Here is a 26900-nt window from a genome sequence, read left to right on the forward strand (position 1 = left end):
TCCACCTTTAATCATGAAGGCATTAATTGTTGGGCAGTAGGTAGGGTTTAAATTTCCAACTAGGCCTATAGGATTTTCCTAATTTATATGGACGTTTTTGCCCTTTCAGTGCATGAAATACAAGAATAAACACAAAGAAATTGATTATGTACACCAATCTACATTTTTCATATATTTAAATTTTATTTTTGTTTAGTTTTTTTTTTTAATTTAAAAGTTAAATTTTGGACCCAAAAATTCGAAATTTTGAATTTAATTTTTAATTAGTACAATTAATATGGATGACCAAATATGTAATTTTAAATACGATAGAGTGTTGTTTAAAAAAGAGAAATTGTTATTATTTTGGTTGATGTTGATTTTTTAATTTTAATTTTTTTTGTAAATTAATAACTTGTTTGAAATTTGACATGTTAATAAGGGAAAAAAAAAAGTTATTTAGATTTGATGCTTGTAATTATAATGTTTTAGAAATCAATTATTTTGAGGAAGGTATAAAATTCTTGAAGCTCATCAATTTTTTATCCTCCTTTTGAGGCAAAATCAATGATGCCTAAAGTAACTTGGAATCATTTAAAGCATAAAGACCCAAATTTTGCCTTAAATAGTGTAATTATACATATAAATTAGTACTTTTTTTACTTATTACAATAATATTTTATTTTTTCTAATTACATACGGCCTAAAAAATTACTGCAGATTCAACCATGAACAGATGTTTTTAAAATGATAGGTCCCACTCATTATTTTTTCAGGTAAAGATAAGATACCCATGAATGGATGACAGCGTCACGATTAATTTATGAAACGAGTGTTAGGGTAATTATGTTCATGTATGACTATGTTAGTTTTAAAAGTTTTGTTTTGAAGGTTAAGTTCAGAAACTTTTATATGAAATTCTTTAAAGGAATATTTTTCACACGCAGTAAATTTCGTGCGACAGAATTGTTTTAATAATAATAAAGAGTTACATTAAATCAATAATAATTTACTAAGAAAAGTGGTATCTTTTGGTGGGTTAAAGTTAAAAATACTTTTCTTCAAACATAATAAAAGAATGTAAAAAAAAATGATTAATTTTCTATATATTCAATAAATGAGGTACTTTTTATAGTAACACGTGGATATAAAAGAGTATGAACATATATTTTGGGGAAAAAGGTACACATTAAATTTTATTCCTTTTTTAATGAAAAAAATATTATAAAAATGTAACTTTTATATATATTATAAATAAATTTAGTTACAAACGTAGAGGGAAATAATGAACCGAACTCAATTATAAATTTTTTATTTTTTCGTTTCTCGATATGAGTAATGAGAAGAGGGTTAGAAATGACTCGTAGAAATGATTTGGAGAGGGTTAGAAATGACTCGTAAAGATGGTTCGGTTAACAAGTGAGTAGATTACCCTAAGATGCTCATCTTACTCCCTTAGTCTCTATAGTGTAAGCTTAATTTCTTGGACTTTGAATGAAGTCCAAGCAGTGGTGATTTTGAGAGCCCAGTCTCCATCTATTAAGAGGGCCCTTGTATCCCTAGGAGCCCACCATTCACATGCCTTTGAATTTTTTACTAAATTCATATAGAAAAATCATATAGAAAGTTATTTGTTTCCGTTCTAAATAGGTCCAAACGTTGTTTGTTTCAGCTTGTGATGCCATGTTACTGTTTTAATATGCTGATTTTTTGGTCTGGTTTTATAAGAAGAAGATTTATGGGTTTCAAACTTGTTACTAATGCTGTGAAAATGTTTGTGCGCACCATCTGTTTGATGAAATGCTTAGCTTAATATCACTCATTTTTTTCCGTGTCTGAAAGCTTTTATCTTATTATTTCTATGAATAATGGAGGCGGTGGTTGTAGCAAAAGAAGAATAGAATACAGGCAACTCAAACAAATATTACAAAGTTCATGTTGGTAAAGCTGGATCAGATTTAGTAAACAAAAAGAAAATCTGATTCAAGCACTGTTGCTGCTTCCATTAGTTGATCCAGGCATCAACTCTCGTAGCATGGCTACCACCTGCAACATGTTAGGCCTTTTGGAAGGGAACTCTTCAACACACCGAAGAGTTATCTCCAAATATCTAACCATTTCTTTAACTTCTTCTGCTTCTGATTCGTCACTTGTTTTGGTCACTGAAAGCAACTCTGGATCTATCACTTCCATTTGTTTTCCATCATTGACTTTCATTTTGACCCAACCCACCAAATTGGTGTCCCCAAAATCCTCCTTATCAGTTGGTCGTTTCCCTGTCAAGAGTTCTAAGAGAACGACACCGAACGAATAGACGTCGCCTTTTGCTGTGCACCTGAAGCTTTGGTAGTACTCAGGAGGGACATAACCAGGAGTGCCTGCAAGTGTGCTTACACTCAGATGGGTGTCAAGAGCACTTATCAGCCTTGCCATTCCAAAATCTGAAACTCTTGCGTCTAAATCATGGTCCAGAAGTACATTGCTGGACTTCATGTCTCTGTGAATTATGTGTGGAATGCAGTTATGGTGTAGGAAACAGAGTCCTTTAGCAGCACCTCTGGCTATCTTTTTCCTTTCATCCCATGTTAGAATTCTGCAATCTTGCATCTTTGCTCTTCCATGAAGCATCTCTTCTAGGCTACCGAACTTCATGAACTCATACACTAGCAGCCTCTCCTCACCTATTTTACAGTATCCCAGAAGAGGTACTAGATTTCCATGTTTGATCTTTCCTAAGGTTTCCATCTCCGCCATGAATTCACGGTCTCCCTGGCAACTAAGACGTATCAGTTTCTTGATTGCAACGCTCGATCCATCCTTTAGTGTTGCTTTAAACACTTCACCAAACCCGCCACTACCAATGAGACTTTCTGCTGAGAAGCCATTAGTTGCTTCTATCAGTTGGGAGAACTTGAGCTTTCTTAGCTGTCTTTGGAAAGTTGCCACATTGATACTCAGTGGCTCTTTCTCTTTGTCAATTTTCCATGTAGTAGGGGCATGTATTGCTTGTAAACTATTAAGCATCTTCACTTCCTCTTCTTCTTTTCGTCTTGCACGCATGGCAATAGCCCATACAATCAAAATGCACACACAGGCAATGGAAATAAGAACACCTAAAACAATACTATTAACCCATGACACTGATTCTGGCTTTGTTCTTCCTTTTCCAGCATCTACATTAGGACTTGTCGCTGGCTGGTCTTCACTCTGGCATTCAGGCAAAGGAACTCCACAAAGTCCTGGATTGTTTGCATACTGACTTGCAGGTAGTGTACTGAGCTGCCCCCTTGATGGAATTCGCCCTGTTAGTTCATTATAAGATAGATCAATTTGCACTAAGAATGATAAGTTTGAAAATGAATCTGGAATATGACCCTGCAGTCTGTTATATGATGCATCAAACACTCCTAAGTTCTTTAGGCGACCGAACGATGCTGGAATCTCTCCAGAAAGTTGGTTGTGTGATAACTCTAGAACCTGTAAGGCAACCATATCTCCGAACTCTTCTGGTATTCTCCCACGAAGCTCATTGTAAGAAAGATCCAAGTACTCCAAAGTTTGGTACTTTGTAAACAAACTGAGGACTGGACCAGAGTACAATCTAGTGAAATCACAGGTCTTCAATGTTGGTTCTTGCTGTAGTCTTTCAGGTCTGATTCCAGAAAACTCTAACAAGCCCCCGACTCCTTTACACGAATTCCCGACGTTTCGAACAAACACTAGAGTGTTTCCAGAAAGAATCCCATTCAATGATTTGGCTCCAAGCTGCCTGCCAAGTCTAGGTGGTATTTCCCCTGTAAGCTTATTGCTGTTCAAATCCAACCAAACCAAAGTGCTGCAGTTTGCCAACTCCGCTGGTATCTGACCACTTAAACTATTGTTTCCAAGTTGCAGGACAGCCAGCCTTGGCAAAAGACCAAATTCTTTTGGGATCTCACCTGTTAATTCATTACTCGTGAGTGAAATCCATTCAAGATTGCTACAACTGAACAATCCAGTGGGGATTTCACCACTTAAATGATTGTTATTAAGTATAAGATCCTTCAAGTTTCTACAATTCCCCAATTCTGAAGGTATTTTCCCTTCCAAACCATTGAACCATGCTATCAGCTGTTCAAGATTCTGAAGCTTTCCAAGCTCTGCTGGTATGGAGCCTTTCAGATAGTTTAAACTAAAATCAATTGTCTTTAGCTGTGGACACAGTGAGAGCTCAGGTGGGATTCCTCCTATGATGAGATTGTCTGGAATTTTCAGTTCCTGAAGTGACTCAGCACCTGGACATATATCTGGTGAGATCAATCCAGAAATTCTATTGGAACTTAAGTCTACAAGCTGCAGATTCTTGCAGTGAGATATGGATGAAGGCAATGATCCAGAGATAATGTTATTACTCAATAGCAAGCTCTGTAAAGAGACAAGATTCTTGAAGATGGAATCCGGTAAAGGACCAGATAGGTTATTATTTGAAAGATCCAAAATTTGCAGCCAAGAACAAGCAGAGAAGGAAGCTGGAATTGCACCAGAAATGTTGTTGTAGCTAAGCCTTAGTTCTTGAAGTGAATTGCAGGCATTTCTCCAATCAGAAGGAAGCCAACCAGTGAGCTGATTGTGAGATAGATCCACCCTCTGTAAACTGCTGATTTCCCCTAAAGATCTGGGGATATCCCCACTGAGAAAATTGTTTGACATACCAAGCGTTTGCAGATTCGAGCAGTTCGAAATACCACTCGGAATCGAACCGACAATTTGATTCCCCGAAAGCTCAATGCGCAACAAAGAGCTGCAAGAATTCTCATATATTCTTAATCCTGAGATCGACCCGGTTAGATTGTTGTAGGAGAGATCAAGATCTTGAAGCTTATTAGCATTAAACAGAAGATTTTCAGGCAGATAGCTTGTAAGATTGTTGAATGAAAGGTCTACAAACATAAGATTTGGACACTTATAGAAAAGATTCTCTGGCACACTACCTACAACTTTGGCAAGAGAGAGCTCAAGTTGCTGCAAATTATAAGGAAGATGAAGCAAAGTAGTTGAGTTTATAGTGAAAGAATTTGTAGACAAATTCAAAGCCAACAACATATCCAGAGAAGACAGAGGATCAAAATGAATATTCCCTGCAAGATTACAACCACTCAGATCAAGAGCAATTGCTCTTCCGGATTGGCATGAAACTCCATACCATGAACATGGATTGTTCTCAAGCTTCCAACTGGACAACACTCCATTTGGGTCCTTGTCAATCATGTCCTTGAACTTAAGAAGAGCTGCAGCATCAGTTTTTATTGAACTCACAGCCTCTTGTTCAGCTGAAGAAGCCAAAGCAAATAAGATAAAAATCATTGCCAAAGTAGAGAGGATTCTTTCCATTGGATGAAGCAAAATGCCACAGAAAATGCAAAGCTGAGAAACACTGTTGCCTAAAGGAAGAAGAAAGAAGAAGAAAAAGCTAAGGGTAGCAGTGAAGATTTAGAAGAATGTGTTGTGTGGTGACGACCATGATGAGAAGCTTTAGAAAAAAGAAGCAAGCTGCTTGCTTTAGCCATCTTTGTGTGTTTTCTTTTGCAAAATGTGCTGATACGGCTTCTGCAGTACAAATGGAAGCGTATCCTATATGAGAGAAGAGTTGAATTTACTTTTGGTCAAAAGGAATAGAGCTCAGCTACCCTACAGACAAAGGGTCTATCTTATGATCGGCACTGAAAAGACAGTTTTTGCTCTAAAAGAGACACAAATAAACGAGTGGATGATCCAAGATGTCAATTTTTGTCAGTAAGGCGTGAGAGGGAATGTTAGGAAGCATATGTATATCAATATCAATGAAATTGATGTATTTGTGGGCAAGTCCTTGCAGTCATGTAATGTTCATATTGAGCCCACAAAAGCCTATGCTTCCAAGCCTACTTTCTTCATATCATCACAGTAGGCTGAGTGAGCCCTTTCTTTATAAGAAAAAGAAAGGGAAACAATGGGGAAGATGGTGGTAGAGAGTGGGTCCAAATGCTGAAAATTTGGGAGAATCAATGATACAATACAATTGGTGAAAAAATTCCCCCTAAAAGAAGTTTCAAAAAAGTCGGGAAATGACATAAAAAAATGGAAAAAGGATCACAGAGTGAAGAAATGAAAGGCCCACTAAGGAACAACATGAATGCAGGCAGTGGTAATGATGCTTTCACTTGGTCCCTTGGCCATGGTTTTTTTTTCTTTTTCCTTCATTCTTTTTACCATTTCCTCATGAATGCATTCATTTGGGTCATTTTCTATTGTTTTGTTTCTTTACTTTTCGTTTCTTAAAGAACCATGAGAGACTGAAATATATCCGAGATTAGATTAACATGCTAGTTGTTGTCAATGAAATTGTAACCGCCCTAGTATACTGCTAGTAGATATTGTCTGTTTTGGCTCGTGTCAGTCTCACGGTTTTAAAGCGCATCTATTAGGGAGAGGTTTATACACCCTTATAAGGAATACTTCGTACCCCTCTCCAATTGATGTGGGATCTCACAATTCATCCCCCTTGGGGGTCCAGCGTCCTCGCTGGCACATTGCCTAGTGTCAGACTCTGATACAATTTGTAACAGCTCAAGCCTACCACTAGTAGATATTGTCTGTTTTGACTCATTACGTATCGTGATCAGCCTCACAGTTTTATGACGCGTCTGCTGGGGAGAGCTTTCCACACCATGAATGTTTAGTTCCCCTCTCCAACTGATGTGAGATCTCACAATCAACCTCTTTAGGGGTCTAGCATCCTCGCTTGCACACTGCTCAACGTATGGCTCTAATACTATTTATAACAGCTCAAGCCCACTAGTAGCCGATATTGTTTTCTTTGGTTTGTTACATATTATGGTTAGCCTCACGATTACAAAACTCGTCTGTTAGGGAGAGGTTTTCACATGCTTATAAGGAATGTTTCATTTCACTCTCCAACTTACGTAGAATCTCACATAAACCCATTTGTTTTTGGGTCTAGTTTTGGGGCGCATTGCTTCACTTCATAGGTATTCAGAGATTCATTACTTATGAAGAGCATGAAAGCATCTGATTTGATGATAGACATGAATGAAGAAAGTTTTGTGGAGAGTTAGTTAGTGTAAACCTTGGGTATGTGGGTGAGAGAGGCAAAGCAGAGGAAGAGGTGATGATCATAATGGTGATTGGGAATATGAGCATGAAACAGAGTGGTAGAAAGAAATGGGTAATTAATTATTGGATATAAGATCTGAGTATCAAAGATGAAGATGATGGTGCCCATTTTAATAATCATTTTGGCTTTGCCTCCATAATTAACACTTTTTATTTCCTTTTCTTTAGGGATACAAACTGGATGCCATTACTCTTAGTATGTGAAACAGACTTCATTTTTGGCCTCATCAAATATTCTGCCCCCATACTCTATTTTTTACTTTAAAAAATCACTTAGTTATCACATGTATTTTTTGTAATTATAAATGAATAAGCTCAGATATTGAACTTGAACAAGCGTTCGAAATTAATATTGTTTGTGAATAAGTCACACGGTTGTAACCTTATCTTCGGATTTGTTTGGTTGGCCCGACAAAAAAATGTCAACTTACACACCAAAACGAACTTTCACTTTCCAAAAATTTAACCCAATCCAAACAGAAAAGAAACAAACTCAATAAAACTTTTATGGGGACGAAAAAAGGAAAGAGAGGGATGGGGTTTCTCTCGCTTTTGGCATAGCGGGCCCCAGTGGGAGGCCCGCACGACGGGCTATTAGCTCAGTGGTAGAGCGCGCCCCTGATAATTCCATCGTTGTGCTTGGGCTGTGAGGGCTCTTAGCCACATGGATAGTTCAATGTGCTCATCAATGCCTGATCCTGAGATGTAGATCATTCAAGGCACCTTAGCATGGCGTACTTCTCCTGTTTGAACCGGGGTTTGAAACCAAACTTCTCCTCAAGAGGATAGATGGGTCGATTCAGGTGAGATCCAATGTAGATCTAACTTTCTATTCACTCGTGAGATCCGGGCGGTTCGGAGGGGACCACCTTGGCTCCTCTCTTCTCGAGAATCCATACATCCTTTATCAGTGTATGAACAGCTATCTCTCGAGTACAGGTTTAGGTTCGAATGATAGAATCATATAAACACGAGTAATGCAATAAATTGAAAGGAATGTTTAGAAATTGAAGTGAAATGGCATTAATATTATAGCTAGAAAGTAAAAAGAAAAGAAGAAAAGAGCTAACAGCCACTAGTGAGTAGTGACACTAATAAAAATCACACTTTTCTTCCTCATACTATAAAAGCCACTGTTTTTTTTGGGGGAGAACATAATAGATATGGATAAGAGTAAATCAGGCCATTAGATTTGCAACACGTGGCAATGAGAAAAAAAAGAGAATAGATCAGACGGTGGTGATTTAGGTAGCCTGAGATGAAATTTAAGGAGAGAAGGGAAATGTGTTGTCGTGAATGGCACGCCAAGAGACCAATTGTCATTTTTATATTTTTTCTTTCGAGTTTTTCCTAAAGGTTTTAAATCGCATCAATTAGAAATTTCACGTTACATATGTTATATAATGAGAGATTTACACACCTTTATAAGAAATTTTTCATTTCTCTTCCCAACCATATGTAATTATATAACGACCCAAAATTTTCTACTTGATTTAAGGTTGCTACTGTACGTATTATAAATATTGAACGGAAGACTTCATTTAAATTCCATAAAACATAACTTTTAACTTAAAACACAGTCATGGACTTACCTGTTTCGAAAACATCTTTAAAACGACACAACAAAAGACCCGAAATAAAATAAATAAGCGTTTGAGTTTAAAACATTCTATTCTATTCTAAGCCTAAGAAAATAAATACCATTATCCTATGCATGTGTCATGATCTCGAGTTGCGATGCCGTCATTAGCCGTACAGAAATGTCTTGCCTTAACCTGAAAAATGTATTAGCACATGGCTTGAGTATTTAAAGAAATACTCAATAAGTGACTCCACTATTGGGGTTAAATGCAACCATCACATGCAATAAAATGATGGGACCCATCTTTCGTTTCGTTTCGTTTTCCCTACGGTGCTGTCCTAACAGGTAATCGTGGACATGTACCATATACTCTACACAACCCATACGTGCGAGTATGGGCTCACCAACTAGTTCGCACACCGCTGGGCCACTGTCCTTATCCAGTAGCCATACTCTGGGAGCCCCTTATGTCGGGACCCGTTAAAACTAGAACCGTCACGTCAGCGCTGTGCAATGCATAACAATCGTTGTCCTGCCATTGGATGTACTCGTCCGTACCCTCGTGATGGGATGGGGTATCCCCAGATGCATGAACACATATAATGCATGAGGTCCCCTATTTTAAGTATTTTTATAATTATTTTTATTTGTTTATTTATTTTTAGGCTATTACAAAATATTTTCTAAATAAAGGAGAAAAATAATTAAAATGAAAAAAATTACTATATATTTGACTTCAATATTCCTTTCTAATTAGGAATTTAAATAGTTTTTATATATGAAAGTTATGTGGTAGTTATTGTTACATTTATAATTGATTTTTGACTAATTATTTGAAGGAAGTTTTGAGATTAAGATAAGCCCGTGACTTTTGATGAGTTGAAATTAACGAATTAGTCGGTAACCTAATCTTCTACCAAATATTATATTTAAATTAATTAATAATCTAAAAATAAAATAATAAATGAATAACTAAACCCTTAAATAAGAATCAGGGTATTGTTGTAAAATAGTAGATGATGAATCAATACCATTTCAATATTACCCTAAGCTTGGAAACATTTTCCTAACAAACGCGTTTTAAAAACTATAAAGACGATACATCTAGGTTAAAACAGACAGAGATGTAGTTATAAAAAATATACCCACGGACACCATTTTTACTGCTTTATTATTAAAAAAAAATTAGAGAATCATTTATTATTTGCTAAATCTTATTTTTCTAAGCTATATTTTAGTTTATTTAAATTTATAGATTCTGTATTTTTAAAAAAATCAGGTTGAGCATGATTATAAAATCTATTAGGTTGGGCCATTTTTAAATGAGTCATTTCTCCTATTATCCCAAATATATTTTTAAAATTTAATAGGGAAATGGACTACATGGGCCGGTCGTATGAAAACTTGAGCCCAAGCCCAAGCCCAAGATCGAGCCCAAGACTAAGATTGATTTTTCAGTAGCATCAAATCAACAAGAAAAGCCCACACAAAATGGGAATAAATCTCATTGAAAACGTTTCGAATCATTTGGTAAAAAGAAAAAGCCCATTATCGTCATTTCACACACACTTTTATTTAAACCTCACATTTCATTTTCTTATTAAAAAAAAATCTCTAAAAATATGCAAATATTCACAATTTGTTAGATAATTAATATTTTTAATCGGTAGTATAGGAGATTCAATAATTCAATACAAAGGCCATTATTAATTAATTAAAATCAACTCCAATTTAATTATGAATGCGATGGGTTTTAAAGAAATAAGAATAAAATATTGACGACGTCACATCTCATTTATTATTGCTAAAACAAATAAAAGTGGATCCCATTGATGTTAATTATTCACAATTATACATAGAATTTAAAGTCTATGATCCAAAGTTTATTTTTATTAATAATAATATGATGTGACAATTTGTTTGAAATTTGATATCTTGACTTAAAATTTAATCTTTATCGTTTTAACGAGAGAAATTTTTTTTTACTTCCATTTTATTATTGCGTACGTTTATAACATTGATACATTTGCATCTACTTTTAAATTATTCAAAAGTTAGAAATTTTATTATTTTAAATAAAAAAATATTTTTTAATACAACTTTTTTTTTTTGTCGCATGTTCATGTATTTTAAATCATTTTTACGTGGGACCATAAGAAAAAGATTTAATTTTAAAAATTTATTTTGAAATGAAAGGACCATTTTGTCTTTTTGTTTCGGTCTATTAAATTTTATTAATTGGGGATCAATGTTGCACACAATTTTTTTTTCATTTATTTAATTTTTTAATCTCCGTTAAATCAAATAATTGTTTTGGTAATTTTTTAAATAGTTAACTTTCATTTATTTTTAATTAAATAGTAAATTATTGAAAATTTTCAAAGTTTCCTATGAAAAAAAAATCAAAATAAACAATTTATTTTAAAACCTTCTAATAAAATAAAACAATATAGAGATCTCATAAAATTATTAATTTATATATATATATATATATATATATATCGCCAATTTAGCCTTATTTGGTCAAATATAACACCAACAATTGTTTTGTTTTATAAATATTATTCTTTACCATACTTTAGTTGAAAATGCATTAGAACGGTAATGCCCCGTTGCTAAGATTCAAAATCCTAATTTGACGCATAAGAATATGATTGTTTTACTTTTTAAAATTAAGCCTATAAATATTATTTTTCACCATAATTCTAGTTGGAAATGCATTAGAATATTTGGCATATGAGGATCACATTACCTACTCCTAGTTTTTTAAGTGTGAAAACTATCCTTACAGCTAACATGAATCCTTTTGTCTTGTCCGACATGCATTTAAGGAAATGTGATAGAGATCACCCAATATAAAATTACTCTAAGTAAAGTGCGCTTAACTATGAAATTCATATGATTGAAATACCGAAAATGAATGTGCATTATGTTAGTATAGATAATAACTTTTTTTTTTTAATTTTTCTTAATCATCTTATCATCGTGATCACTTTTATTTAAATATTTCTGTGTTTATTCATATATTTTTTCTTTATTTGATGTCCCAACAACTTAAACATGCTTTTTGTTAATGAAATTGCTTTTAGTGGTATAAAAAATAACTATTAAAAGTGTAAAACAAAACATAAAAATGATTAAATGAAAATTACTTTTTTAATAAAGCAATTTATACTAAAATCTCTATTTCTAAAACCATTTCAAAACACGTTTTAAACCTAAATTTAGATTTTGTTTTATGCTTTCATATTTAGGGTCAAATGATTCAAAAACTGTGTTTTAAATCTATTTTTGAATTTTATAATCGAAATAGTGAAATAATTTTAACTAAATTAATAAAATTATCTTTAAAATTTGTATTTTTGTCTTAAAAAAATACTCATAAACTTTAAAAAATCTTTTTAAACTTTAAATTTTTTTTAAAAAAATACTCATAAACTTTAAAAAATCTTTTTAAACTTTAATTTTTTTTTTTAAAGTACTCTTATTATCTCGAAGGGAGATCATTAATATCTTTTAAACATATCTTTAAACTTTGAAAAGCTTTGAATGATACCAACTTTAAAAAATGTTTAAAGATAACCGTTTTCAAAGGTTTGATTAATACTCTTGAAATTTTAATTTTTTTTTAAAAAACTTCAAAATTTTCTTTAAACATTTTTAAAAACTTTAAAAACGTCAACTTTTCTTTTTTAATTTAAAAATATTTTTATTATCAATACCATGTTTAAACAAAAAAAAACTCATAAAATTTTAAAAGTAACATTAAATTTTTTTAAAGATAATCTTTGAGGTGTTGATAGACGATTTTAACCCTTATAGTGATGGCAAGAATTTAATAATTTTTTTTTATAAAGGTAAGAAGTGTCCATACTATTTTTAAAATTTAATGTGTATTTTTTAAACCTAGTATCAACACAAAGTTATTTTCAAACTTTTTTAAAAAGTGGAAGATAATAATGAAACTTATAAAAATTTAAAAATATTATTAAAACTTTTGAAAATTCAAAAATATTTCTACCGAAATCTAAGATTTAGGATATTTTTATTAACGTAGCCACATTTTTAGTCAAAATATATTAATTGGACAATTTAAAAGAAAGAATTACATTAAAAAAAAAAAAAAAAAAAACTTAAAAAGTGGTTTATATTATAATTTTTTTAAAAAAATAAGTATAACCTAATATATTATAAGTTAATATAACATAGTTCATATATCATAATAATTGAGATTCTAACTCGTAGAACTACAATTATTATTAAACATATTTTAAATCATTTTCTAAATTGTGATGGTATTTTTCGATTTCAATATAGTTGAGTTTATTCAAGTGGTTGTTACGATTATGAATGACTTTCGAAAGTAAAGATAAATCTCTAGATCTTTTCCGACAATTGAATAGGAAAGCATAGAGAGCGGAATTTGATCAAAAAACTCTTTTTCTTTAATAGACTAATTGATCCTAAAAAGTATGTGGTTAATGTAAGACGTTAAATTAATTTAGTAAGGAATTATTAATAAATTAAAATACTTTATTTATTTATTTATTTTTGGAATGTCATATACAAACAAAAATAAATATAATGAATTTGTATTTTCTATTCACTAAAAACCCAACCGACTTTTTTTTTAAATTTTTTTTTATGAATAATATAATATTCAATAATAAGACACATAGTCACGATATATTGTATGGGTAGGGGCCATCGTGGCTGACAGTTTTTTTATATAAAAAAAATACAAATAATATTTAGATTAAATAAATAAACCTATAAAATAGTTTCACTGAGATCAAATATATTTCTATGCTTTTTAAAAAAAAAAAAAATTAAAAAATACATTCCTCTACCAATTTTTAAAACATTGAGTTGTGGTTGGGGCTTATAAAATTGACGCATCTTGTTTATAAAGTTGATGTCTATCCAACGAGATCCGAGAATTGCTAAATCAATACGAGACTAGTGGAATTTAAATATTAAAAAAAAATATTCATATATTATACATGAGATGAATAGGTTCGAGTGAATTTGAAGTCTTGTCCTAATATGCTTTTGTTCTTTGTTATCCACAATTTACTTTTAAGAATATTAATCACTTAGCTTGAATATGATGACTTTATTTGGAAATAAATATTTAAAACTATATTAATTATAACGTGTTTGGACCAACTTTATAATAATAAAAATTACATTGATGGCTCAATTATTAATGGATGAAAAAGAAAATAAAAGAAAGAAAACGAATTCGATTCAAAGAACTCATTATTTAAAGTAAGAAGATGAACCGATTCAATATTTAATTTTTTTCTTTTTTATTAAAAAAAAATCTTGAGTTAAATATTTTAATTATTACTGCTAGAAATTTAACTTTTTATATAAAAAAAATTACATATTTAAGTAGAATATGATGTGCAAATATTATATTACAAATAAATAATTGTATATTTAAATTAAAATTGTAAGTGATTTTAGAATGCTAAAAAGGTTTTTATGGTCAGTGTAGGGATTTGATTAGAAAAGGACCTGATTTCTAACAACCCTTTAAGAAAAGGACGTAAAGATTCTAATGAATGTGAAGTCTTGTATTAATATGAATTTATCGTCCTTTTATTCCCCATTTACCTTATTAAATAAAATTCACCATATTAATTTAAAATATTTTTCTTTAGTGGATTTTAACTTTCACATGAAAGAGAGTAAATATACTAATTATTTGAGAGTGCTGATGCATGATTTTGAAATATCTTATAAATATATATATATATATATATATATTATTTTTTTTTTTGAGCTTACTATTTTAAAAAATATTTATGCAAAAAGTGATTTTATTAATTTGATTGAAAGTAGCCGTTGCCTCCATCATGACAAAATTTAAATGAGAGCAATCAAGAAGATAAGATAACTAATAAAAACTTTAAAACTCTATTTTGTGTCCTTTTCTGATAATTTTCTTACAAAATATGTAAGTGAAGACAACATGGTGAAATGACCCATGTTTGTTTGTGAGAGGCAGAACACGTTGAAAAAACATGTGCTTGTTTTGAACCGATATTGGTCGGTAGAAATAGTTTTCACTATTAAAAGTGAGAAAGTGATGAATTTAGATTCTAAATCTTGATCCAAATCTCGACATATGAGACCTTACAACTATGCTAATTTTTAATTAATTCTTTCAAAATAATTTTTAAATTATTTAAATGATTATTCAAAAATAATTAATTATTTTGAATTAGTTTTTATTGAATTATAAAGATAACTTTTGAGTTTAAATTATTACATTTTTAGAAGTCATGTATATATATATATATATATTTTAAATGACTAAAAGGACAAAAATAGTTTCACTTCCAAACGTGTTAATAGCCACTTTATCAAAAGTGGAAAATGTGATTTTATTTGAAAAACATTATATATTTAAAATGCGTTTGATTTTTTTTTGGAGTGATTTAGAAGGTCAACGACATACTTTATAGATAATTTTGAAAATAATAAAAATTACTTCGATCAAAAAAATTACTAATGAATTTGTAATTTTAAAAGTATCTAAAAGTCACTTTCAACCCACGAGTGATTTTCATATTTCTCATCTTTCAATTTATTTTATTATAAAATTATGTCACTTTCTAACTTCATTTATTTCTAATTTTGACCGCTCCTTAATGTATACAATATTTATCATTTCTTAAAATAATTTTTTTTCTCCACCTTTTAATATTTTAATTCTTTTACTATTATTATTATTATTATTTTGTAAGTTTGTGAGTTAACTTAGGAGAAAATAGGACAAATTCAAAGTTTAGGGTTAAATATTATTAGAGTTTTAGGACAACTCTATATTTTTAGGTTGGATTATCGAGTTGTTTTTTTTTAATACTTAAAATAATTTTACTCATTCACAAAACACGATATATGTTACATTAATAAAACCTAAAATTTTATGAAACTTAAAGATTAAACACTTACAAGTCAATGCATCTATTACAAACGTAAAAATAAAATTTATTTTTCATAATAATCTTAAAAATAGGGTAAATTTGGATTGCAACCCTATTTTTTTGGTTGGTCGATAAAAAAAATGTCAACTTCTCAACCTAAATTTTGTCGATTTTCAAAAAATTCAATTGAAAATATATAATCCAACTCGTTTAAAAAATCTACTTTAAACATTCCTTCTAAACCCACTCTCATATATGTCCTTAAAATGGATGAGCCCAACAATATAATATAAAAATCACTTTAAATAAATTAACTATAAACAAATAATTTGTACTAAAATCACCATTTCCAACTAATAGTTTAAATTATAAGTTTGGTGAAAGAAAATTAGAATTTAATTTTTTATAATTTTAAATAATAAAATTATTTCTTATGGAATTTTTATCAATAAAATTATATAAATAAATTCTAATTTTTTAAACACTAAAATTTAATCTTTTAAACCATCATAATTAATTTTGCAATTTAACTATAAAAAAAGATTATTTATTTATTTTTTCTGTAAGGTTGTTAAGTTAAAAAAATTTAAGTTAAATTTGATTTTTAATAAAATTAGAATAAAACTATGAATTAAAATTTAATTGTTTTGAAACAATAAGAATCAAATTCGTACTCTTGAAAAAGACTATAATTTTATCTTTAATCAACGATATAATAAATGTCAGGTATTCGACGGTGCATGTGGGGAGGGAGGGTGGAAAAAGGAAGAAAGAGCTGAGAAACAGATTATATAAAGAATCTGTAACCAGAATCCTAGTCGTTAAATTTGATGAAGGAGAAAGAAACACAGTAGACTGCTCAATCTATTCATGGCGGAAGTAGAATTGCTGGAAATGTTTACAAACCGAGAGCTGGAAGAAGGAGCCATTGGTTCGTCTGATTGGAATCCAACTGATGCTGTGCTGTTCGTTGGACTGAGTTTGGTGCTTGGAATCGCTTGCAGACACTTACTGCGAGGCACCAGAGTTCCTTATACAGTTGCCTTGCTTGTTCTCGGCATAATTCTTGGATCCATTGGTTGGTGACTCTTTTTTTCCATACATTTTCATGTTCTTCCTCATTTTCTGCTCATCGTTGTTTGCTTATTGTTGCTATTGTGTAGTTTAATAATCTTCAGTTTCCATAAAATTCGGGAAACTCGATCGTTTTTAGTTGGCGTTTATCAAGACATTTTACTTGTTTTTTACAGATCTCCTTTTATTGTATAATTTGTTTATGAATTTTGATTTCTACTTGAGTTCCGAACTCAACTGCTTTGAAGATGAAACGATGAGTTGTATTTTCTAGGAAAGAGTTGGAATAAGTTTGACCGGTTGGAAAAGAGTTCACCGTAGGAAAATTGACTCAAGTGAGTGGATTAACGGGAGAAGTTGAAATTCTTGTATGCAAACTCAACAAGATTTATATAGCGGGAGTCGACGACTGAAATTGATTTAAAGGATATGATAGATGCCTAAAATCTGAAATTGATATAAATATTGTTTGCAAGCGAACAATCTGTTGTTGACCCATTAATGCATTTCTGAATGGACATTTGTCAACACTTCCTACCACTCACTCGAAGTTTTCTTTCCTCAAACTGTATTAATGAGCAGAATATGGCACACATCATCGATTGGGAAAGATAGGGGATGGCATCCGTCTATGTAAGTTTGTCTCTTCATTCTAGTAACTGTCACTGTATCATTAATTTTGAAGTGTATTCCCTTTAAGTATCAGTCGTAGCTGTTAAACAGATTCGATGCTTCTAAATTTCAGGGGCAAAAATTGATCCCGATCTATTATTGGCTGTTTTCCTTCCTGCTCTGCTGTTTGAGAGTTCCTTTTCAATGGAAGTGCACCAAATAAAGGTTGATTCATGCTTTTCAAGACCATTGTCCTGTTTTTAACTAAGCTTGGTGACAAGAGAGCTATAGTTATTTGGACTGATAACTTTATATAATTCTCACTTCCTTTAATTATTTTTGTAGAATGCGTTCTAGATGAACTTCTTGTCTTCTAAGAATTCCCGACTCTCTAGAGTGGTTCTAGTAGCACCTATATTAATCTGCCTTGATGTATCTGAAATATTGTGTACAAATTGGCAATCCAAATGGGTTAATGACAGTTTTAAACTTCCTGTTAAGGGCAATTGAACCGCTACCTTAGTTCAATGATTGCTTGCTCATCTAACATAACAATTAATAGCTTCTATTAGCAGAAACAACACCTTACACATTAAAATGATGTGATGCCCCCACATTAGTTCTACCACACGCACTCTCATATACAAAAAGAAAAGAACTCGCTCTTGAGTTATTTTTTATGAACTATTTGCTAAATATATTTTTGGTGCAGAGGTGTCTGGCCCAAATGATCTTATTAGCTGGTCCAGGTGTTTTAATTTCAACGTTCTTGCTTGGATCTGCTTTCAAGGTAATACCAGACTATCAATTCAGATAGTAAGGATATTTTATGACATTAACTTTTTATGCTTTACTGCAGCTCACTTTCCCATATAATTGGAATTGGAAAACATCATTGTTGCTTGGGGGACTTCTGAGTGCCACAGATCCTGTGGCTGTAGTAGCTCTAATGAAAGAGCTAGGAGCAAGTAAAAAACTGAATACGATAATAGAAGGAGAATCCTTGATGAATGATGGGTATTAGTTTGAATTATTTTTCAACATCTATCGTTTAAATCATCTCTCTTTCAAACAAGTTGTTATATTATTAGGTTTGACTAGACTAAACATTTCAACTATTCATTATTCTGATCCTGTTTTATAATACTCAGGACAGCAATTGTGGTTTATCAACTTTTTTATCAAATGGTCCTTGGAAAGAGCTTTAACTGGGGAGCTATAATCAAATATCTCACACAAGTCTCGCTGGGGGCGTATGTACCATTTTTTGTCCTTATTCTATTTGTGCATTAGGCCAGCTAATTTTGCTTATTCAAATTTTGGTGCTGAGGTGTATGGCCCAAATGATCAGTTGGTTTAGGTGTTTTGATTTCAAGCTTCTTATTATCATTTTCCTTCTTATTCTAGTTGATCATTTGAGCCAGAACTGTAGTTTATAGACTTTATAATGAGATGGTCTTTGTGATCATGTCTGCCTGGTGTTTTAATGATCAGTTTGGGAATTGGTCTTGCATTTGGGATTGCATCTGTTTTATGGCTCGGGTTCATTTTCAACGACACAGTGATAGAGATTGCATTAACACTTGCTGTGAGCTATATTGCTTATTTCACTGTATGTCACTCTCTCACTCTCTCTTATGTTTATACTTGTATCAATACTGAATGATGTATCTGTTAATTAGTCTAGGCATGAATACAAATTAATACTGTTATTTGAAAGGAATTGCATATGGCTTTAGAAGTATTTTTAATTAGTTCTCAATGTATTGTGTTTAAGAAAACCCTGCTTGGTGAATGGTTTGGTATTCTCTAATGAAGGAAGACTCCATATCGCACAAGGTAACTGATAAAAGGAATGGCAATGTTCCTCCTGGCTGGTTTACTCTGAAACAATGTACAAAAATGAGTAGATGCATGAGGATGCTTATTTCAAGCTTCTATAATTAAGTCGATCAGATGTTTGCTTTGATATGGGTAAAGGAGAATGTATAAATTTTCAGGCTGACTTGTGAGTTGCCTACTTGCTGCTTCGCACTAATTTCCTTGACCTCTTTTGTTGGACCTTCAAACTGTTGTCAAGGAGATCAAAGATGAGTTTGGGTGTGGGACTGGCATTTGACAACCTTTAGAACTTGAAATTGGGAATGAGCTGAAATTTTGGCTTTACTGAAAAATGTTTGATCCCAACAAGCAAACAGATAATTGACTATGGGTAGGGTGCTTTGGTGTGTCGTCCTCATAGTCTTATATTCTCCATGCTTACTACCGAGGACAATATTGTATAAAACTAATTGTGTGCTGGATACTTGGAGTGTAGAATCATAGTCTACAGAAATCTTTTAAGCATACAAACTCCTATAAGGAATGAAAAAGAGAATTAAAAACAGAAACATTCTAAGCATGGGATATAAAGGCTCCCCAATTAATACTAATATTATTAAAATAGAAATGCTTGTACTTGGGTAAGGTGAACCGCTCTTCTCAACTTCTTAGCTAAACCATCAAACTCCTTGATTACGCTCTCTTGACTTCAAAAACCCAAACCAAGAGCACCCTCGGGAACAAAGCAAGCCTCTATAGAAGCTGGAAGTATTTTCTAAAGCAGAGATAAGGCCACTTTTGAGCATAATCCAAATAAGAATACTGATCTTCTTAGGGCTCTTTGATTTCCTTATAGCTTCAAACTACTCTGAGATATCCTTCCGAAGTTTTAACAGCTGAAACATCAATTATCCAACCCCATGAAAATTTGAAACGCTCAACCCACTGCTTCCAAATTAGCCGACAATGATGTAAACACATCAATTTCATTATCCTACAAATTATTCTAGTACCAATCTACCAATGAAGGAAACCAGCACCCCAGTGGTTGAAAACAAAAGAAAAGGACAAGGGATCCATCCTGAGCAGATTTGGAAAGCATATTTTGAAAGGAAAAGCTTACCAAAATAATTTATGCTTTCCATGCCAAGCTTCAAAGACGTAATCTCTCCCAACCTCCGTTGTCTAGGTATATTGACCCAAGGATGTCAAAAACAAAGAATTTTCTTTCCTATTGTATGGCAATCTTATGCCAAGCAGATTTGACTAGGCCGTACTCTCCCCCCTTGTATTCCATGAAATTATCTTCATGTCTCCAAATTATTAGCGTGAAAAAGGGATCAAACTTGGTCAAATCATAGCCTATCAAGTTCACGGAATCATTGGTTCGCATTTTATACTTTTGGGCTTAATTTTGGATAAAGAAATCCCAACTTCCTCAAAGTATTTCAAGAAATTCATACGGTTAGAATCAGTGACAGGGGCATCGAACTCCTCAATAGATTTTAAAGTTGATCCTTGATGAGCCAATCTTGAAACTAGGACCATTAATATTAAGATTAAGCTCATTGTGAGGAGCCTCTGAACTAGGTGCTGTAAAAACTTCATTTGATAGTGTCATAAATTCCAAATTTTTATGCATCTTCAATATTCACAAAGCTTAGCTCTTTAGTTTCCTAGTAATTTCTCTCTGATTCAATGCTACTCTTGCTGAAATCAGAAACCTTGCTAGCCTTCCTCCAGATAAAGCTATTTCAAAATTTATTATTGTAGACATGAGATCCTTTTGGTTGGGTTGGTGCCTCATCTTCCCCTCCCTTTTTTTTATTTTTCTTTTTCGGTTTCTTGAATACCTCATTCTACCGTGACTGATTAATTAATTATAGTTTTATTATTATTATTTTTTTGAAGATAATCAACACATCATACTATTGAAGGAGTGTTTGTTCTTTGTGATTCTATTGATCTTTCTCTCTTCTCTTTCTTCTTTCTTCTTTTAACAAATTAACATTTATAACCAAACTGTTATCAACATTACTTTTAGCAGTAATATTTGAACTTGGTTCTTTTCAATCATTTATTTATTAGTTCTTTTGAGCTTTTCCTCGTCTCTTGCATTGGATTATTGTCATGTGCATGATAGGCTCAAGAGGGAGCTGATGTTTCTGGTGTTTTGGCGGTGATGACATTAGGAATGTAAGTTTATTTGCCTATGATACACCATCTGAATTTGGAGGATACATTTCCTGATGTTATAGTCTATTACTAGGTTTCATGCTGCAGTTGCAAGAACAGCTTTTAAGGGCGATGGTCAACAAAGCTTACATCATTTTTGGTATATTGTTCCACTGATTATTATCTCTCTTTATCAATTGATCTAACTAGATCATTATTAATAAAAAGCTTATCTTTCATGGTTCCAATGATTCATGCATCATGGACAGATGGTTCTTATGTTCTTTGATGAGTTTAGTTCTCTCATATATCCTTTTTGTGATATGTGAGAGTGCTAAATAATGGTAAAATAAATATGGATTAATTTCACATTAATTTCACATTAATTTTGTATTTCTAATGGTCATTATAAATAACCTTAGTATCTGACTGGTGTCTTTGGTATGAAAAAAATTATATTTCGCATTAATATTATATTTATTATTGTCAATGTAAATTATCATGCTTGCTTTTCATATTAATTTTCAGAGAGATTTGAGAGAGGTACATGTGCCTGTTATAATAACCAACTAAATTTCTAGATATTATGTAAGATTAAATCTGAATAAATCTCTAGATACTAAGTAACTATAACTCTAAATAAATCCCTAAATACTAGGAAACAATACATAAAAATTAGGGAGGTTGCTATTTTCCTTTATTTAATAGGACACAAATATCTCCTAACTTAAGGCTAGGAATAACACAAATATTCCTAAAATCAAAGTCATTCCTTCAACACTCCTCCTCTCGTTGAGAAATAGATATCATCCATTTTCTGTTTGGATACCAACTCATGAAACTTTGAACTATGAAGTCCTTTTATTTGCATATATACTAGTTGAAGTTGTGAGGACACAACACTAATGCTACTATCCCCTTCTCTAATTTCTCTTTAAAATGTCAATTAATTTCAATATGTTTTGTCCTATCACGTTGGATAGGAGTATAGGAGTATGTGCAATATTGATAGCTGATTTGTTGTCGCAATATAACTTTATTGGACCTTCTCCCTTAATCTTTTAAGTCATCAAGGATTATCTTCAATCATAAGAGTTCACATAACTCTTGTCCAATATCTTGAAATTCTGATTCGACAGGATCTAGTCACCACATTTTGCCTTTTCTCTATGTTACCAAATTACCTCCAAGAAAAGTACAATGCCCCATTGTAGATCTTCTGTCCACTATTGAACCAGCATGGTCAAGATTGGTGTGAACTTCCAATGCAAGAGAATTCTTTCGTTTGAACAAAATTCCTTTTCCTGAAGTTCCTTTTAGGTAACGCAATACTCTATATGTTGCTTGAAGGTGAGGCTCCTGCGGATCATGCATGAATTGACTAATTACACTCCTCGAGGATGCTATGTCTACTCGATTGTGAGCTAGATATATAAAGATCTCTATTAACCTCTGGCATATTTCTCTATATACTGCAAGCTCTTCTTTTGACTCTCACAATTTTTGATCGTTTTTTCTTGTTTCTAAAAATAAATCCATCACATATTTCTATTGTGATATGAAAATACCCTAAGTTGAGTATGCTACTACAATACCAAGAAAGTACTTTAACCTTCTAAGTTCTTTGATCTCAATTTCTTTCATCAATTTTTAACTGAGTTCAAGTTTTTCTTCTTCATTATCTCCATTGATTATGATGTCATCTACATATACTAGAAGCACACTGTAACTCCCTTTGATTTTGAATGCTTGACAGAGAGATTGTGATCTCCTTGACTTTTCTTATACTCATAGTCTTTCATTACGTTTGTGAATCTTCCAAACCATGCCCTTTGATGATTTTTTTTAGTCCATACAGGGCCTTTCTCAATATGCACAGTTCACATATTGAGCTTTCAAATCTTGGAGGATGCTCATATAGATTTTCTCATTTAGATTGCGATGAAGAAATGCATTCTTCACATTATACTATGAAAGCTCCAAATTTAAGTTGGCAGTCTTACGCTGTTCATCTTCGCAATTGGGCCAATTGTCTCCTAGTAATCTATACCGTAAACTTGAGTGTATCCCTTAGCTTCTAACCTTGTCTTATACCTTTCCAACGTTCCATCAGCCTTGTACTTCACTGTGAAAAACCACTTACACCCAACTATATTTTTTCTTTTTGGCCTATTCACAACTTTCCATTTGTTATTTTTTCAAGGGCCTGCATTTCTTCTGTCATAGCATCCTTCCATTCTCCTTTGGATAAAGCTTTAGAAACTGTATTAGGTATAACAATTTAATTTAGACTCACAATGAAACTCTTGTGTGGTGGGGATAGTCTTTCAAGAGATATAGTTTGTTAAGGAGTATAAAGGCCATTTTATGCATTATCTAGCGGGTTTTCAAAGACCTATGGGTCTATCATCTATTGGTAACCGTGTTGCATCCTTATTTTGAATAGAGTCGGTCGGATGTTTGGACTTGTATCAGTTCTGAAATGACTGTCCTTCTAGCATATACTTGAGAAAACAATGGATCTGGAAATGGAGGTGGAACGTATGGTTCAGTTGGTGATTCTATGGTAGTAGGGGAGGACTCCGTAATTTACGATAGTAGGTACTCATAATTAGATTCGGTAACAAGCATGGACTTAATAATAACTGGTTCTGTGTGCTGGTTATTCAGTGTGTCCTCGGGGTTCAATAGTTTCCAAAGGACCTTCTTCAATCTCCGTGTTCTCCATCTAAAGAGAAGCCTTAGAGTACAATGGCTTTTGCTCTGTGATATGTCACATCAATTGAAGTGTAAGACTTCCTAGATGTAGGATGTAACATTTGCACCATTTTGTGGTCGAAGTGCACCCAAATATGCAGGGTGTGAGACCATTTGATGTCTGAAAGTGAGGATGAAATTGGTTGAGGACTTCTATTAGGCTTAGGTTATTCCGGACAAAAGATGGGAAATGATTAATCATGGGAGTTGCAGAAAGACTCCCTCCCCCTGGTAAGTTTTTGACATATTTTCGTAAAAAAGCAATGCTCGGGTATTGTTTAAAAGGTGTTCATTTGTCATTTCGACCACTCCATTTTCTACTGTGTAATAACACACAAAGAATAATGGATAATGCCTTGAAATCAGAAACATGGAGATAAGGTTGGATTGAAATAATTTCTAGCATTGTCAGAGTTTTGATTTTGATTCTAAATTGGGTCTGAATCCTTGAGTGGAAGAGAAAAATAATGACTAAATCTAATTTTTGTTTGAGAAGAAACAGCCATGTGACCCGAGTACAATCATCAATTAATTTGAGAGACCAATACTTGGAACAGTTGAGTGTCCCCAAATATATGGAACAATTCAATATGAATCAAATGAAAAAGAGTAGAACTTTTATTTTGACGGATGGGAGAAAATATATGAGTATGTTTCACAAATTCGCCCATATCACAATGAAAATTAGAGACTAGAGTTCTTGAAACAAATTTGGAAATATGACTCTTAAAACTCTAAATGAGGAATGACCCATGCGACAGTGATGTAATCAAATTGCATTATTATTGGAGGAACTAAGAAATGACACGGGCACAAGGTTAGTTTCTCTCTCAAGTAATTGCAAGTAGTACAAGTCATTCAATTCCTTAGTAAGTCCAATCATCCATCTCGAGATCTGGTCTTGAAAAACACAACATGATAAGGAGAAAATAACACTGCAGTGACTGCCATGGATAAACTTTTGTATGGAAAAGAAACTATTCGATAGTTTTGAGGTGTATGACAATTTTTAGTGTACGAGTTTGAGAAATGAATATATTACCTACTCTCGGGATGGTGGCACTATTTCCTTTTGCCATCGTAATTTTTTTGATTACTTGGACATTGTTTATATGTTTTAAAATATTTTTTAAAATATTGTGAGTGAGGGGTCATGTGATCAGTTGCACCAGTGTCTATAATCCTAGAGTTGACTTGACTTATCTCTGAAGAGTTTATGTAAAAAGTGAATGGAGACATACCTAAGATTGTCAAGGCACTGAAACTTGATGGTTTGTTTTGCAAGTCCAAGAACATATTCAATCTCTCAATCTCTTCATTATTGAATCCACAAGTCTTCACATGTAGCAGCTTTTGATTTGGACTCTTTTGCAATGTATTCTCGTGCTTTCATCATTCTCCCTTGTTTTCCAAACTACGAACGGACACAAGTGAGCTTACAGATTGATGGATGAATGGATTGATAGTAGGCTTTCTGCTACACTTGCGGTGAATGAATCATAGAATGCTAATGCTAATGATGCGGCTTTCCTACTATGAATACTCTTTTATGTGATCACTGATTGCTGTGAAAATGTTATATGAAGGCTATGAATGAAACTTGGTTAAGTTGGAAGATCGATAGCTATGAAGGCTTCGACTAAATTTGGTAAAATGGAAGATCTGTAGTTTTGAAGGTTATGCAAATTAATCATACCTCCCTGACTTTGATACCATGTTGCAAATGTAAATATCTTGCTTGCTTTTCATATTAATTTTTAGAGAGGTACATGTGCCTTTTATAATATAGAAAGACTAACTAAATCCATAGATGCTCGGTAAAAATAAATCTAAATAAATCCCTAGATACTAGGTAACAGTAAATCAAAATAAATCCCTTGATACTCGGTAGCACAGATAAATTAGGAAGGTCAACTACTTCCCTTATTTATTGAAATTACATGAACATCTCCTAACTTAAAGGCTAGGAATTACACAATAGTTCTTAAATCAAGGTCATTCCTTCAACCTTTATTGTGGTTAATACTTTCTTTTCATTTTGACACACAGGCATGTTAATATAGGTTGACCAGGTCACATCCAATTTGTTTTACTTGCAAATTGACACATAGACTAATTTCTTATTTGAATTATCTTTAGACTAATTTCTTATTTGAATTATCTTTTTTCCAGGGAAATGGTTGCATACATAGCGAATACATTAATTTTCATATTGAGGTGAGAGCTTGATTTGAGCATGCTTGTTTCTCTTCTCTTTGGTGATAACATAATGGTTGGCATGAGTAGATGTATCATTCTTATTGCCAACTTATTTGGTTGTATTGTGAATGCTCCACCACTTTTATGCGTTGACATGCCAATGGTGAACACGTTAATTTTAGATTGCAAGGAAATTATCCTTGACTTGAACAGTCACTAACTTTGTGGATGTGATATAATCTAATACTCGTGAATTTTAACCTCTGGAGCTTAATTAGACCATGAGTGAGTTAACATATGGATGGTTTTATGCGATAGTTAGAATTTGTGCGAGTAAAGAAGCAAATGAGCGAGGGTAAAGGAGTACTAGAGTGCATTCTCTCAAAATGTCCATATTTGTGTTTTCATAATAGAAATTTCCTTTTTCCTTTATTTGCTCCTCTCCTGTCTTGTGTGCTAATTTTTTCAACATGATCCCATGGTTTCTCCAGCATTTATTGGAGAAATCTTTAGGGGTTAACAGAGAGAACCTTCATAGAGATGGTAGTATACATGGAAGCTCATGGAATCAAGTAGCTCTATGTTTTTTTTTTTTTTTTTTTTGGAGATGC

At 32.4% G+C, this 26900-nt stretch overlaps 2 protein-coding genes across 4 annotated transcripts in view; one reads left to right on the forward strand and one right to left on the reverse strand.

The window, feature by feature from the left end:
• Positions 1 to 1864: 1864 nt before the first annotated feature.
• Positions 1865 to 5675, reverse strand: LOC111457803 (serine/threonine-protein kinase BRI1-like 2). The gene has a single exon (XM_023100204.1). The coding sequence runs from the start codon at positions 5347 to 5349 to the stop codon at positions 1963 to 1965; it is 3387 nt and encodes a 1128-aa protein (XP_022955972.1). The 5' UTR covers positions 5350 to 5675; the 3' UTR covers positions 1865 to 1962.
• A 10703-nt stretch (positions 5676 to 16378) lies between these two features.
• The window catches only part of LOC111457781 (sodium/hydrogen exchanger 8), a 41670-nt gene continuing 31148 nt past the window's right edge, over positions 16379 to 26900 (forward strand). Inside the window, exons 1-10 of one of the 3 annotated variants that reach the window (XM_023100181.1) lie at positions 16379 to 16729; positions 17308 to 17358; positions 17471 to 17562; positions 18050 to 18127; positions 18197 to 18354; positions 18489 to 18590; positions 18832 to 18949; positions 21302 to 21354; positions 21428 to 21493; positions 26263 to 26307. In XM_023100181.1, the coding sequence (XP_022955949.1) occupies positions 16522 to 16729; positions 17308 to 17358; positions 17471 to 17562; positions 18050 to 18127; positions 18197 to 18354; positions 18489 to 18590; positions 18832 to 18949; positions 21302 to 21354; positions 21428 to 21493; positions 26263 to 26307 (971 nt within the window). In that variant the 5' untranslated portion in view covers positions 16379 to 16521. Of the gene's footprint in view, positions 16730 to 17307; positions 17359 to 17470; positions 17563 to 18047; positions 18128 to 18196; positions 18355 to 18488; positions 18591 to 18831; positions 18950 to 21301; positions 21355 to 21427; positions 21494 to 26262; positions 26308 to 26900 lie in introns of those variants that run through there. The other 2 variants (XM_023100195.1, XM_023100188.1) reach the window with 2 other exon arrangements.

Source organism: Cucurbita moschata, unplaced genomic scaffold (genome assembly GCF_002738365.1).
Source record: "Cucurbita moschata cultivar Rifu unplaced genomic scaffold, Cmos_1.0 Cmo_Scf00002, whole genome shotgun sequence".
Taxonomy (NCBI): Eukaryota; Viridiplantae; Streptophyta; class Magnoliopsida; order Cucurbitales; family Cucurbitaceae; genus Cucurbita; species Cucurbita moschata.